This window comes from Pezoporus occidentalis, unplaced genomic scaffold (assembly GCF_034315485.1).
Source record: "Pezoporus occidentalis ecotype Australia unplaced genomic scaffold, CSIRO_AGI_Poc_V1 ctg179, whole genome shotgun sequence".
Classification (NCBI taxonomy): Eukaryota; Metazoa; Chordata; class Aves; order Psittaciformes; family Psittacidae; genus Pezoporus; species Pezoporus occidentalis.
The window spans coordinates 61,474-76,287 of NW_026913629.1; the positions used below are offsets into that span (position 1 = coordinate 61,474).

General features: G+C 48.4%; 2 protein-coding genes and 1 non-coding gene across 5 annotated transcripts in view; 2 read left to right on the forward strand and 1 right to left on the reverse strand.

Moving 5' to 3' along the window:
• Positions 1-2,437: 2,437 nt before the first annotated feature.
• Positions 2,438-2,535, forward strand: LOC134161783 (Z30 small nucleolar RNA). The gene has a single exon (XR_009964081.1). It is a non-coding gene; the product is annotated as a Z30 small nucleolar RNA (small nucleolar RNA).
• Positions 2,536-2,670: 135 nt separating this feature from the next.
• Positions 2,671-8,544, reverse strand: PEX12 (peroxisomal biogenesis factor 12). Its single transcript, XM_062614879.1, has 3 exons — positions 8,315-8,544; positions 7,022-7,566; positions 2,671-6,304 (listed from the first exon to the last, which is right to left on the reverse strand). Exons 1-3 carry the CDS (start codon positions 8,438-8,440, stop codon positions 5,911-5,913), a joined length of 1,065 nt encoding a protein of 354 aa, XP_062470863.1. The 5' UTR covers positions 8,441-8,544; the 3' UTR covers positions 2,671-5,910.
• AP2B1 (adaptor related protein complex 2 subunit beta 1) overlaps positions 8,539-14,814 on the forward strand; it is a 78,875-nt gene continuing 72,599 nt past the window's right edge. For 2 of the 3 annotated variants that reach the window (XM_062614876.1, XM_062614878.1), the window contains exons 1-2: positions 8,539-8,700; positions 12,440-12,497. In XM_062614876.1, the coding sequence (XP_062470860.1) occupies positions 12,461-12,497 (37 nt within the window). In that variant the 5' untranslated portion in view covers positions 8,539-8,700; positions 12,440-12,460. The remainder of the gene's footprint in view (positions 8,701-12,439; positions 12,498-14,814) is intronic. The other variant, XM_062614877.1, reaches the window with a different exon arrangement.

The window sequence follows — 14,814 nt, forward strand, 5'->3', positions numbered from 1 at the left end:
CCGTATGAAGACAGGCTGAGAAAGTTGGGGCTGTTCAGCCTGGAGAAGAGAAGCTGATGGAGACCTCAGAGCAGCCTTCCAGTATCTGAAGGGGGGCTATAGGCATGCTGGGGAGGGAATCTTCATTAGGGACTGTAATGATAGCACAAGGGGTAACGGGTTCACTTAAACAGGGGAAGTTTAGTTTGGATCTAAGGAAGAAGTTCTTTCCTGTTAGGGTGGTGAGGCACTGGGATGGGTTGCCCAGGGATGTTGTGAATGCTCCATCCCTGGCAGTGTTCAAGTACAGGCTGGACAGAGCCTTGGGTGACATGGTTTAGTGTGAGGTGTTGGGGGGGGGGGATATGGAACTGGATGATCTTAAGGTCCTTTCCAACCCTGACTATTCTATGATTCTATGACTGAGAGCAGGGAAGGGCTTGGGCTTCACCACAAAGCCTTGAGAAGCCTCTCACAGCAGTGGAGGAGAATTGGTTTGAGGGAGGAGATGAGAGAAAATGAAACTGCAGGGAAAAGAGCAAGCAGGAGAGGAAGGAAATAGAAACAGGCTCTGTTTGTGGGCAGGATTACAGCTTCATGGACAATACAATAATGCTTTTTAGCTTTTCATTCCGTACTGTGTAAAAGAGAGTCCCCTTCCCGACCCCCTTGGCAGGAGACAGTCTTAATCCCCCCCTCCTTGCTTTGCCCCTTGTCTTCCTTTGCCCCTCTTCAGACTGCCTTCTGGTGTCCTGGCCTTTATTCCTTACATCTGGCCTTAAATACACATTTTATTCGAACTTGCACATTAAACCACGAAGTTTTGCCTTCCACAGCACCTCAGTGATTGGAATATTTTTATTTACCTATTTCTATTTCTCCCTCATGGTTTATTTCTTCCCTCCTCTCAGCCGGTTTCGCGCTGCCCCTCTGTGGTGGAGCCGCCTCTACACAATATGCCGCCGGGAGAGCCGGGCTCTCGGGACTGGGCGGTGTTGGAGGCGGTCACTTACCATCGTCGCTTCGGCTCCGCAACCGGTGTCGCTGAGGAAACGGAACACAACGTTAACGGGAAAGGGAAACGCCGCTGGCTCATCCCGCCCCTTCCCGTCCCCTCAGGCCTCCTCACAGGGCGGGAAACGCTCGCACCGCCCCGACCGCCGCTAACGCGCCTTCCGATTGGTGCCCACCCGACCTCGCCGGCAGTGCCGCGCGCTGCCATTGGCTGTTGGCCACTGGGGGTGGGACAAAGGCGGGGCAGCTTCGCCTCGGCGTGTCTGGGTCTGCGGGAGCGGTGTGAGGGGGACGGGGTGGAGAGGGGCTGGGGGTAAGGGGGGATCAGGGTAGGGTGGGTGAGGGTTCGGGGTGCGGGCCGGAGGTGCGCAAGGGGCTGGGGGCAAGGGGGGGATCAGGGTAGGGTGGGTGAGGGCTCGGGGTGCGGGCCGGAGGTGCGCAAGGGGCTGGGGGCCTGGCTGGGAGGGGGAGACCCGACTGAGGCGAGGGATCTGTGGCTGAACGGGCGTGGAGGTGAGCGGGATGGGGGGGGGTGCTGCTGCAGGAGCCGACTGGGAAAGAGGGTAGGGGTAAAGGAACGGGGGACTGAAGAGCTGCAAGGGTCTGGGGAGAGAGTGCAAGGAAGGAGGTGGGTAATGGGTGGTTAGATCGAAACAGACACCTCTGGACCCTCGGAGAGCCGCTGGATTCGGCAGCGTTTGTAGGTACGATGGGATTTTTCCCCGTGGCTTTGCCTGGGACTGGCCGTCCTGACCACGGAATCCTAGCTCCTGACCTGTCTTCCCGAGCTCCAGTTCCGTTCCATCAGCATGTCACCTTCCTCCCTTGCTAAATGTGCCTTCTCCCCTTGTTACCTATACCAGGAGGTCGTGATAAGGAGAAAAACCACACCGTTAATTAATGGATGAGCTTAAAACTTTATCTGCAGCCTGCCTGCAGATCAGCTAGAGCTTTAATGAATGCTTATTTGGAGGCTCGTATGCCTTGTGGGGTGGCTTTGCGTATAAATGTCAGGAGGAAAGAGAGGAAGGCTGCTGGTTTAGCTCGTGGTGTTTGGGAAAGGGAAATGGAGTTTTGCCAGTGTTACTCCACCAACATGGATTTATCATGCACAGGAGCTCCTCATGGAGAGACTACATCCATCCTGATGGTGCAAAGTACCACCTCCATCCAGCTGTGTGAAGATAGAAATAGCAGCTTGGGGCTCAGTTTCTTATAACAGCCATGCCTGTCTCATCTCCCAAGGGTTGCTGTTAACTTACTGCAAACTCCATCCTGTACAAAGCTGTGTGATCCTGAAAAGAATTAACCCAAACCCCAAGTTAATCTGTGTTTGGGTGTGGGGAGATGTGTGTGTGTGGTTTTCCTTCAGGGAAAAAAACTTTTCTGTTCTAGTTTCTGAGTTGGGAGCAAGCTTCTTATGGAATGAAAATACACTTGCCTGAAGCAATGATGAGTGAAGTATAGTCTGAACTGGTATTGCTGAGACTGTGTGTCTTTGCTCTGACCAGGGCATGATCATGTAATCTTCTCTCTGAGCTTATTTAGGCTGAGCTCATCTGGAGTAAATAGCTTTGCTGCTTGAAACTTTTTAATTTGTCCTAAAAAAAACTGGGACACACACACACACACACACAACAAACCAACCCAAACCCTAAAAATCTTCACATGTAAGTATTAAGAATTTGTAGCCATTTATTTTATTGGCAGAAAACAAAAACCTTGATTTGGCAAGTGAGTAGTGCAAACACTCGTTTGGGTTTGTGCATCCTGCTGCAATGATGGGTTTAGAACTGAGCTTGCAGCAAGGGAGGTTTCTTGTTTTGTCTGTGTGCAGTATGGCACATGAAACTCCAGATGCTCTGCCACTGCATCTTCTCTGTAAATGCAGTGCATTTTACTCTGTGAAATGGAGTTTGAGCTGTCTGTCCTGTAGGCACCTCATTAGCAGTTGGTTCAGCTGTACCCTCATACATGATTGCTAGGAGGAATGGTTTTGGAAGAGAGTTGTGGTGTTGGGCCTGGCTCTGGTGTTCTGCTCTGGAGGAAGTGACAGGGGAAAGGCTGGGCTAATCAAGGAAGTACAGGAAGAGATCTGGAGCTATTCCCTAATCAAGTTTTTAATCTCTTCCAGGTCTTGATGATGGCTCTACATTAATTTCTCTTTTCCTGTGAAGAAGGAAGCTTCTACAGGGAGTGTATACTGAGGAGTATAATTATGGTGGGTTTCTCATAACAGAAGCAATGTGGTTTCTGTAAGGAAGTGAGGAAAGCAACTCAGTTGCTTATGCACTCACTTTCTAAGTGTCTGGATGAGTTGTGAATGTGGCTTAGCTTCATTAAATGCTTTTTAAAAGACTTTAGTCAAGTTCTGACAGTAACATATTGAGCAGCTCCAGTGCTGCTGTTAATGTTGATGTAATTGTATTAAGCCACAGAACTTAGAACAAAGCATCCTGAATGTATACGTATGTGCCTGTATAGAAGTTACAAATCAGTATGTAAGTCTGAAGGATGGTTTAATAAAGTTGATATTCCCTAAAAAAAATCTTGTCTATCTTTAGGCCATCATGGCTTTAATAACACTATTACATTTAAAAGCACATAAAAGGGAATGTTTGTATAATCCAAACTGGTTTATAGCTTTGTTTTAGAGCAATAAACCTGATAAAAGGGTATGTATTTGGCTCCTAAGAACAGGAGGGTTAGAAGAAGCAGTCAAATCCAAGTTGGTATTCTGCAGGAACACTTGCAAAATCTGCCAGGTAACTGCTGAGCCTGTCACTGTTGTGAGCTTAATGCTTGTTAGTCAGCTAAGCATTAAAAAACAATTTAATATTCAAGAGAGTAATTACAGCTGTTCAGAACTGTGGGGCTTAGATGTGGGTGGTTCTGTGCAGGTCTCAGAGGTGCTGTGGAGTTGGTCTGGCAAGGACAGGGTGTTGTGTGGTGTGAGGCAGAGTGGAAGCAGCCAGGGCCTGGCAGGGAGGCATCCACTCTGGGGAGAGGGAAAGAGATTAACCCTGGAAGAAGGAGGTGTACAAGGGGCAGTGTGTGCACGGAGGCAGCTTGGGTTGTGCTTATTTTGGAAAGTATAGGCAGGATAAAAGGACATTAAACCTATCCTAAAACTGAATCATCAGTCAAATCCTTCATCCCTTATGTAAATGAGTGGCTGCAGTCAGTCTCCAGGACACTCAGGCCCATGTCTGTCTGATCAGATGGGTACTTTTAAGACCACACAGCACATGCGTGGAGTGGTTTAGATGCTGTTTTTTCACAGAGATGATGATTTCTCTGTATGAAGCAAGTGATGTGAATTAACAACCAGCTCAAAGCCAGCTACATTAAAAGTGATCTGAAGTCTCAGAAAATCTTGGTCCTTTCTGTGATTTCTTTTCCAGCAAGATGCACATGCTCTTCCTGGCTTTTTAAAGGGAGAGGTGTCTTTAAAGATCCATTAACTACTAAAGGAAAAATGAGAGAGTTTTTATTCCATAGTGGCACAGGTGGAAGGGTCTGGAAGTTGCACAGAGCTAGTAAGACAAGTGACAAATCTCATTTGTTACAGCAGGTGTTTTCCAGAGCATCTTTAGGATACAAATTGCTGTCTTTTTCCATGTTATTCAATAACCTTGCTATCTTGCTTATAGGTGAGGCAGCATATTGGAGATTTTTATCTTCTGAAGCAAAGCTAAAGTGCAGAGGGAAATGAGCTGACCCGGTTCAGTGGATTAAATGTTAGAAATTACCACTTAATCTGGAAAAATCTTGTACATTGTGAGCAAACTTTCCTCTTCATATTCTGCAAGGGATGTCCTGGTGGTGTCTCTGAGAGCTGACTGCTGCTCCCTAGAGCCCAGTCAGGAAAACACCTTCCCTCACAAACCCAGGTGTCTCAGGGGCCAGCCATAACGTTCTCTCCTCTGTTCAGCAAAAAGATGCTTTGCTATGATGTGAATGTGCTACATGGCTGGGACTGGAGTAATTGCCATGCAGTAATTAAACGTGGATATTAACGATTCTCAGCCTATAAAATACGCCTATCCATTGTCTGCAAAGATGAAAGCTGCTTCAGTCCAGTCTCCCTTGTGTAAACAGAGCTCCTCTGTTTTTCCAGTAACCAGAAAAGAATTAAGGTTAGGTTCTCAATCGAGAGATTTTTGCTTTATAAAAGCAGATAATAACCGATGCAAAGACTTATTTAACAAAAAAGCCAACTCCCATCATTGCTGCTTTGCTCTGGTTCATCATTTTTCTCCCTTGTGCACACATGTAATGTCTCTCTTATCTCCTTGTTTACACACGTCAACTTCTCTTCCTTTAAAAAGTCAAACCCTTCACTTAGAGCTGTCAGGGGAATTAGGGGGTTGATGTTCTCAATTCAGAGGCGAGTAGCCTGAAAAATCAGGGGGACCCTGAAGAACAGCATGATGGAGCAGAGGTTTGAGCCTGTCTCTAACTCTGTGACAAGCACTAGTGCCAGAGCTTGCCCTGGCAGTGCTGAGAAGCTGCTGTGGTAGCAATAAGTCCCCTGGAGAAGTTTCCCTACCTCTTTAATTTGCTGGCTCATGCCCTTGAGTGGGGAATTTGCCAGTGATGGTCTTTGATCTACAATCTTATCCAGATCAATGTTTCTTCCCTTTTGGTTGGTCTTTGAAGGTGCTTCTGTGCTGGCTGACAGACCAGGGCTGTCCAGTCCCTCTGAGGCTGTCACAGGATGTTTGAACAGTTAATAAAGGGGAGAGCCTTACCAGAATTCACAAGGGCAGCAAAACTGATGTATCATCAAGTGCAAAGCAGCTTTAGAGCTCACTGATGAGCTGTAGTGGTCCAAAGCCTTTTATGGGACACAAGGAGGGGAGAATTCAGGCTCAGTGCTACCCAGCTGCAAGGTGCAGGGATGGATCTCTCCTTTCAGCTCTCAGGAGAGTACAGTTTGACAAGATGCTGCAGCTCTGTGGCATAGCCTGTGATGGGGCAGCGCTGATGAGCCTTCACGTACCCGTACGCACAGCGGTAGCAGAAGACAAAGCCAGATGTGGATAGGGCTGTGGCGTTGACGCGAGTTTTGTGGCACAGGGGACACACAGTCTTCAGTTTGGGTAGGAGAGTGGAGCTGGGGTCGAGGTGCACAGGGGGTGGAGGAGTTGGGAGCGCGGTCAGAGATTTGATGGTCTCCTGGTTTTCTGAGGAGTACCACCAGTCCAGGAACTGGAGGAAGAACACGCTGACAGACAGCCCAGTGGACAGGGAGAAGGCGATGGTGCCCAGGGCTTTCCTCACTGCTGACTGCACCTGGGTTTTAATGCTGTAGCAGAGAGAAGGTATTAAGTATATTAATATATTATTATTATATATAAATGTATTATAATAAATGTATAATATTATTATTATAAATAATATATAAATGTATTAAGGTATTATATAAGGAAAAACTTACCACTACATATATAAACCATAGCAGAAGGGACTGCTTTACACAACTTCTTAACACTAAGTTGGTCAATGTATCCCATGTTTATAGTAAGGCATCTGCTAGGATGTTTCTCTTAGTATTTTAAGAAAGCTTCAAGTCCTGTTTTATCCAGAAATCTAAATTGGAAGAGTTGGGATTGAGCGGGTCTGGATCACAGAGCTTTTCACCCATGGATCATCATTTTATAGGACGTTAAGTGTGGTCATGGCTAGCTGCTGCTCAGAGGAATCAAAGAGCTAAGTTTTAGTCCTTTTAGCAATATAGTTGCAGTCTGGTTCCCTCGTTAGAAAAGTGCAGGTGAAGACTGAACACGATAAAGACTGAAGTGCCAAAAAAGACCCCCATTTTATGACCACAAAATCTTGTGAAGCTCATCCCCACTACTTGATTCCTCATTCAAACTGACAACACACCCTTTTGGAGCACATTTTGCCAGAGGTAAACCTCATCTTGAAGAATTTCTGGAGAAGTTTTCAGTTGCAGCATCACCTCTACGTTAACACACCCACAGAACCCCCTCGAGAGCAGCTAAGCCATGTTCTGACATACCTGGGTGCAGGATGTGAGGTGGTTCCCCCCAGTTTCTTCTCCAGGGCTAGGATATCCTCCGCAGTCAGTCTGACCAGGCGAACGCCAGCCAGGCGCAGCATGGGTGAATGATGCTGAGCCTTCCCCAGGATATAGCACAGTTGCTGGATGAGAAACCAGCCCTCCCAAGTCATGTTTACAAAGGGGTAGGCAGCTAGAAAGGCTCTGTAGAAGCGCTTCCATGATGACGAGGGAGGGTGGATGGAGTACTCATCCTCTTCCCTCAGGGTGGACACCAGTTTCTCCAGCTTTCCTTTCAGGTAAGGAACAAGAACCAGCAAGAGAAGAGACTTCCAGTGCTGCCTCTTTGGCAGGCCAGCAGTGGCCAAGGGTTGCCGTCTGCAGTCTCCTATGGGAATCCTCTTTAAGCTGTAGAAGTTTTCAGAAAAGGAAGCACTGCACCTAGCCAGGTAGTGCTGCTGGAGCAGCACGTCCAGAAGGACATAGATCTCATCAAACCAGTGCCAGAGGAAGCCGTATCGGCCAGGATTGGACTCAGCAAGCACCTGTTGAAAGGGATACAAAAGAGGAGGGCATAAAACATAGTGTGCTGAATAACAGGAACTAGCATAGAATAGTCTGGGCTGGAAGGTGTTGACGCGGGAGTCGTGGACAACTTGGAGATGATCAATGTGATCAAGCGATTGCCGTTTATTGAGCATCAGACATGATCTTTTATACACAAATCCACACATTGATTATACGCTGATTGGTTAACATGCCTTGCCAACAAGCTTCTGATTGGGCTTCACACAAAGTTGCTTAATACAAGTTACAACAGCTACTTATGTTTAGCACAAACCTCAACATCCATACACTGCAGTTTTACATCCTGTTTTTTGTTCTTAACATCGCTAATGTTGCAATTTCATCGGTAACGTTGCAATTTCGTTTCCTCCACTGCTATCTCTGGCTAACCTTCCCTCTGGCCTAGTATTTTTCCACTTATAGAGAAGCTCTACTTACGCTAACTGAAGCTCTACTTATGCTGAGTCCATACAACAGGAAGGGACCTTCACAGGTCATGCCTATGGCTTGTAACACCATCTGGGTGGTTCAAAACTGTTGTAGTCGTTCATGAGTGTGGTAAATGCAGGTGATGAAGGGCTCAGCAACGCTGTGCAGTGTCCCCAGGGCCCCTCTGCAGCAGCTTCCCCACACAGCAGCCACCCTCAGGCACCGCTCACCCAGGCCTACGGTGATGAGGGACGGACGGCCTCCGCTCCCCCTCCTCACCCCAGGCCTCGCACGTACCTTCACCAGGTGCTGCAGGGCGGGTTTCACGGCGCCCATCAGGCTGTCCTGGGCCACCGCCTCGAAGATGGAGGGCCGGTCATCCCCGGCCGAGGCGGCCGTGAGGTGAGCGCCGAGCTCCGCCATGACACCCTCTGCGCTGCGCTCCGCCCCGCCGCCAGGGGGAGCCCCCGCGCGGCCCCAGCTTAGGCTCCGCGGAGCACCTCCTCCCGGAAGTGCGGCGCTCTGTCGCCTCCCGCGCGCCTCTATGGTGGCAGGGCGCGGCCGCTCTAGGCGGAGGCGGGTTTATTCTCGCTCCTCGCGAGTCCTCCCGGCCCCTCCGCTCCGCTCCGCTTCCGGTTCCGCCGCCGCCGCCGCCCCCACAGCGGTGTGTGCGTCCCACCGCCGTGAGTGGGGCTGGGACGTGGGGGGGGCGGCACTGGGGGGGGGCACTGGTGAGGTACTGGGGGTGCGCTGGGAGAGGGGGCTGGGAGGCGGTGGGGGCACTGGTGAGGCCTTGGTGGGACACTGAGGGGGCATTGGGCGCTGGAAGGGGGGGGACTGGGAGGCGGTGAGGCCTTGGTGGGGTGACTGGGATAGGGTGGGAGGGGCACTGGGAGGACTGGGCAGGAGGGTGCTGGGGGTGAGGGGTGGGTGCTGGCCATGGGGGACGCTGGGTGGGGGGGTGGGAATGAGGTAAGTGAGGTGCTGGGATACAGGAGGGGCTGGGCAGGCACCGTGCCGGAGGCTGGGATCGGTGGGGGATGCTCCTGCAACCTGGGAGAGGTCTGGGGGATGCTGGTGAGGGGGAAGGCTGGTGGGCGGGGGGTCGAGGGGTACGGGGGGTGTCCGAGGAGGGAGGAGGTGATAGGCATTGGAGAATGGGGTGGGGATGGAAACAATCACCTGCCCCTAGCACATGCTGTTAGGGCTGTGAGTTCAGAAGCTGAGGCGCTGTTTTCCCCTTGACATCCATGTTCTGTTCAGTCTCCTGATGCTCTGGGGGCCCTGAGCCATGCTTGGGCTATTGTGTGGCTACTCAGTCAATATGGGTGCAGATAAGAAGGTGTGGCACCAGCTGGAGTGTTAACCAGGGATAACTTTAGAGGTTTAGGGGTGCAACACTGCGTCATTTCAGTGCTGAAGAGTTTGGATCAATACTGAGGCCTTAAAGCTGCTGCCTTCCTCTTTATAGTGATGTGAAATCAGTGGTGGGAGCTGCTCAGGCTGTTGGAGTCATGCCTGGGGCAAAGCAGGTGTTGGTCAGACACAGGGTCCATTTTGCTGTGTGGTTTTGGGCTGAGGAAGCTTTATCTTTCAGGCTATGATGGTTCCTTATTCTTTTAATTTAATCATATTTTTGGTTCAGTCTCCATTTAAATGTCAAGGCAATGCTTATAGCATTAAACATTGCCAGAGCTTCTGGAGAAGTTCCTCTCTTCCTGTTTGCAGGGGTTGGAACAGGAGCCTTTTGCTGTCAGCTAAAACACCTCTTACCTGTTCCCACCTTGGACACAGAGCAATAGTGAGGGCACAATCGGATGTGGATTTTCTCCTAAAAATACAAGGATGATCATGATGTTGTCAGAATTTATCTTTATCTCTCTTCAGTTTAGATTAGTGTGCAAGGAGCTGGCATTTTCCTGAGTTATTTGAAACATTGCTATTTGTATATTTGGGCTGGTTTGGGTTTGGCCTTCATCTGGGACTTGCTGTAAACCGAGCTGGGTTTGCTTAGTAGATGAGATTATACCCAGTGCTGTCACTGAACAATGTGCAAAGCAGGCTCTGACATCATGAAGCAGCAATCTGAGTGCTCATGAGAAGAAGAGCTCTCTCCGGTGTTCCACTTGGAATATGGTAGTTTGCTAATTGACCTGTCAGATCTCATTTACAGCTATCAAAACAGGGTGTAAAGACATGCACTGTGCTTAGCCTTGGCTGAGTGTGCCTAGGATTCTTCATCTGAAGTTAGAAGAACAGCAAAATGTCCTGGTTTTGGGTTTAAAGATCATCTCTGAAATTCCAGAAGGTTTCTTCCTCCTCTGTGTAGCTTTATGCAACTGGGATGGATGATGTGTATGATGGTTTGTTGGGGTTTTTGCTCCTCAGTTTTCTCTCATATCTGCTGCTCTGGCCACTGTTAAAACCAGTATCAGGGTAGCTCAGTTGAGAGGTATGACCTGGGTTGATAAATCCACATACAGTGCAAACAAAGAACAGCAAGGTTACTTTCAGTGCCTTTTGCATAGCACTATACCAAACACTCTTGTAGAGGAAAGTATTTTAGGTCATCTTTTAAGCTGGGCTCAAGTCTGAAAGACTCTGTCAGCAGTAGCTTTGCAGCTGAACATGGGGTCTGGTCTTAGTCATAAACCAAGACCCACAACAGCTTCGGCTTTCAGGATGCTGTGATATTTTAGCTGCAAAGATTGCAGTGCTATAGTTTCTGTGGCTTTCCCAACCCAGCCTCTGTTTTGGAAGGAGGGCAAACCTCTCCTGCAGGAGGAATGTGCTTCCAGACCTGTCCCCAGGCATAGTTTTGCTCTCCAGCTTGGCAGGAGCAGAAAGGGAGATGAAAATCAAACCCAGTCATGCTGCCTCATTGGGATGAGGTGGTAACCACACAGGCACAGGGCAGGCTGGAGCTCTGGGGAGCTGGATGAAGCAACAGGTTGCTTCTCATCTGGCTGCTTGGCAGTGGGACAAGATGACGACACCTCTGCATGGCTATAGAGCACATTGAAGGTGGTAGAAACAGTGGCATTCCCCCTCAGCTGCTGCTGCTGGGAATTGAACTGCTGAGGAATTGGTCAAGGGGGATAAGGGTGGAAAAGAACGGCAGTGGTGTTGGGGTTGGTTAAAGGATGAGGAAGGAAAGTGTTAAGAAACAGCAAGCTGGTTGTGCTGCTGCTGGGCAGTGTCTTGGAGTTCAAAGCTGTGCTTGTCCTTCTGTGCTGAGCCAGCAAGAGCTGCAAGGTTTAGAGGCAGTACAGGCGGTGTTTAGGGAACAGATGACTTGCTGCTTTGCTGATAACATTTAAGGTCATGGAAGTATGTACAAGAGAAGAGGAATTGGGAAAAAAGAAACAGGAGGGAAGAGGTGGGAAAACCCTTTTCTTTGGATAGTTTTAGAGTCATAGATTCTTAGTACTGATGCACTGTTCCACGAAAAGCACTAAAACTGCCCGCTCCTTTGCTTGTTTTTCAGTTCAGCTGAAAATTGTTTGAGTCATATTTGCCATGGAGCTGGCAATTGTAAGGATAAAATGATGGCTATCCACGTACATTTGGGCAATCCCTGTATTCTAAAGTATTAATAATTCAGTTCTCTGGGACAAGGAAAGTGCTGGTGAGAGCATTCTCGTGGCTCTTAAGCACTTGCTGGCCCAGCACCGTTTGTCAGTCCTGTCCACAAACCTGAAGTGCAGCACTGAAATAATCAGCCTGTGTGTGTGTCAGAGGTGGGATGTCAGCTCTTGGCAGAGAAAGATTTCAATTTCAGGCTTCGGAGAACAGAAAAGTAATGGCTTTTCATTGCAAACAACCACTTTGCATCTCTCGGGAGCCAAAGGAGGGAAAGAAATAAAAGGGCCTCGGGGTGGGTGTTGCAAGTGGGGTTAATTGTTCCTTCCATCAAGATGCAACACAGGGAAGTATCGTTAGGGGGAGTTGACAGTTTCCTTTGTCTGCATCATGGACTTCTGGCTTCCAGTCGAGATATTAGATGTGCCGTGCTTTTTATGGCAAACGAAATGGTGAACCTGCGGGAAAGGCAGCTGCAGAACATGTCAGGATTTGCTGATTATAAGGAGTTAAAAGCCCCTTTTCCCCTTCTGAGACTGAGAGTTTGAAAAGCTGGGCTGAGCATCCCTGCTTTCCCAGCCTGCCCACCTCGGGCTGTGGTGTTTTCACTGACATTGTTCATCTGAGCCCTTTAAATCCCTGGGTTTGCCAAGTAACAGCAGCTGCAGGTGCAGAATGAAGACTGTGAAACTTGTGCCTGTGGATATAAAGCGTTTGCTGCTTCCCCTTATGTTACACACTCACCAGCCATCCTTCCTCTGAGTTCCTGCCTTGCAAACTGGGTGTTGTCAGCTCCCAGCGCTGTCTGACTGCTTCTTCCTGTATTTTTCTTCTCCCCAGGTGCTGTAAGGAACTGGAACCATGACGGACTCCAAATACTTCACGACCAATAAAAAAGGTTAGTGTTAAGCTGCTGTGGTGGATTGGAGGTGGTGGGTGGCTATTTATACCCAGCTTTTTTAACTGCATGCGGAAGAACTTGTGCTGTTCTGTTAGCTCTGTCCCTGTTTCTCATCTTAATCATCTAGGGAGGAACTTTGCAAGTAGGTCACATGGTGACAGAAGATAAAACTGATGTATATATGGTTTTGTGATGCACAAAATGACCCCAGTTGCTGCTTTATCAAGGATCGGAGAGCAAAACACTGGGATTTGAGTGCAGATCTGGTTTTAGTTATGGGCTTACAGGTTCAAGACTGAGGGCGATTTCTCTGTTGGGCATCACAGGATTAAGTTGATGACATTTAGTATATAAGGTATAAGTGTATACCTCTACATTGAGCTGTTGCAGATAATGGGATTTCCTATGACTGTTTCCTCCAAAGCTGCAGTGCTCTGACTTCCCCTTGGCTTTACTGTAGGCATGGCGGTCTCCTCACTTCAGGACAATTGCCCTTAAGAAAGGGTAGCCTGTAAGGGATCTTTGAGCATGTTTTTACCCATCCACCTATTCCAGAGCATGGCTTGTTCTGCTGAATCTGTCCCAGGCAGATTTTTTTCTTCTAACCTGTTCCTAAACAGAACACTGTTGCTGAATGCAGTTTAAACCTGATGTAAACCATATGAAGACAGACTGAGAAAGTTGGGGCTGCTCAGCCTGGAGAAGAGAAGGCTGCGTGGAGACCTCATAGCAGCCTTCCAGTATCTGAAGGGGGGCTGTAGGGATGCTGGGGAGGGACTCTTCATTAGGGACTGTAGTGATAGGACAAGGGGCAATGGGTTAAAACTTAAACAGGGGAAGTTTAGATTGGATGTAAGGAAGAAGTTCTTTACTGTTAGGGTGGTGAGGCGCTGGGATGGGCTACCCAGAGAGGTTGTGAATGCTCCACCCCTGACAGTGTTCAAGGCCAGGTTGGACAAAGCTTTGGGTAAGATGGTTTAGTGTGAGGTGTCCCTGCCCATGGCAGGGGGATTGGAACTTAAGGGTCTTAAGGTCCTTTCCAGCCCTGGCTATTCTGTGATTCTATGTTGCTCATCCTTCTCCAGCAGATGTGGAAAATGGTTCACATTAAGCCCTCCTTTTGAGAACAGCTCAGTGTTTCTGGTGAATGCTTGCCAGTGAAAAAAATACAGTGCTGATCAATTTATATTTTGTTAAGCTTCAGAATGAGCTCATAAATGAAGCAAATGCAGTTCACATCTTTCTAAGGAACAATCTGATCTGTAAGTTGGGTCCTAAAGGTGGGGTTTTCTGCCATGGCTGTAAGAGGCCAGTCTGCACTCTCTGAGCTTTAGTGGCACACTGCTGCTGGCTCAGCTCTGCCTGGGACATGATCTCAGTGTGGGTAATGCAAGTATCTCTGGCAGGCAGGAGGTATGATGAGTGCTCACTGCACTGTGTTCTCCAGAACAGTAATTCCTCTTCTTTCTTGAGGTACCTGTTAGTCCTTTTTTTGTCAGGCTCTTTAGTAATCAGTGCAGCTGATGTGACAAAGTGCCATTGGTGTGTAGAAATGGAAGGTTAGGGGCTTGAATGTGTTTTGTCAGAGAGATTTTGGTATTTGTAATGTGTCTTCAGCCTGTGGCTTCCAGTGAGGAGTACTGCTCACCATCCTTCTTGAGGAAAGCTGTGAGACAGAAGCATTAGCTTTCTCTCATCACTTTATCTAGAACAGGCCTCATAAGCAGAGTTTTGCATGCAAGCTTGCTTTGCTGCTTTCATGATCCAGCCTGAACTGACATTCCACGCACTAGCATCTGGAAGAATTAGTGTCGTGGAAAAGGCAGCTTTGGCAACCTCAGAATCCAGGCAAGCTGTGTTACACCATTTTGTTAGTAGTAGCTCTCTCTTTCTAGCTTGGAAGGGATTTATTCCACTGGAGTAAATTTGTGCGTCCCTGTTTCTGCTGCTGTGTATCACAGCATTTGGGCTATACCACAGCCTGCTGTTTTCTCTTTACATTCACTGGAAGCAGGTGATGATGAGCCAAAGTTGGAAGTCTGGGCAAAATTCCTAGCTTAGTTAGTTAGCTCTTGCAGGCACGAATCTGGTGTCTCCAAATATCTTTCCATCCCAGTTATATAATAGTTGCCTCTGAGAAACAGACGCTGCAGTGATGTGATTTAATGTTCTGGAAGTGGGAGAGCTGCAACATGCAGCGTGGTTCTTGTTAACTGCTTTTTCCTTAGCAAGGTGTTAGCCCATATCATTATCTTGAGTGTTGCAGCTTTGCTTCTCATTGAAGCATGTTCTCCATAAGGTCTGGCAGATGCTG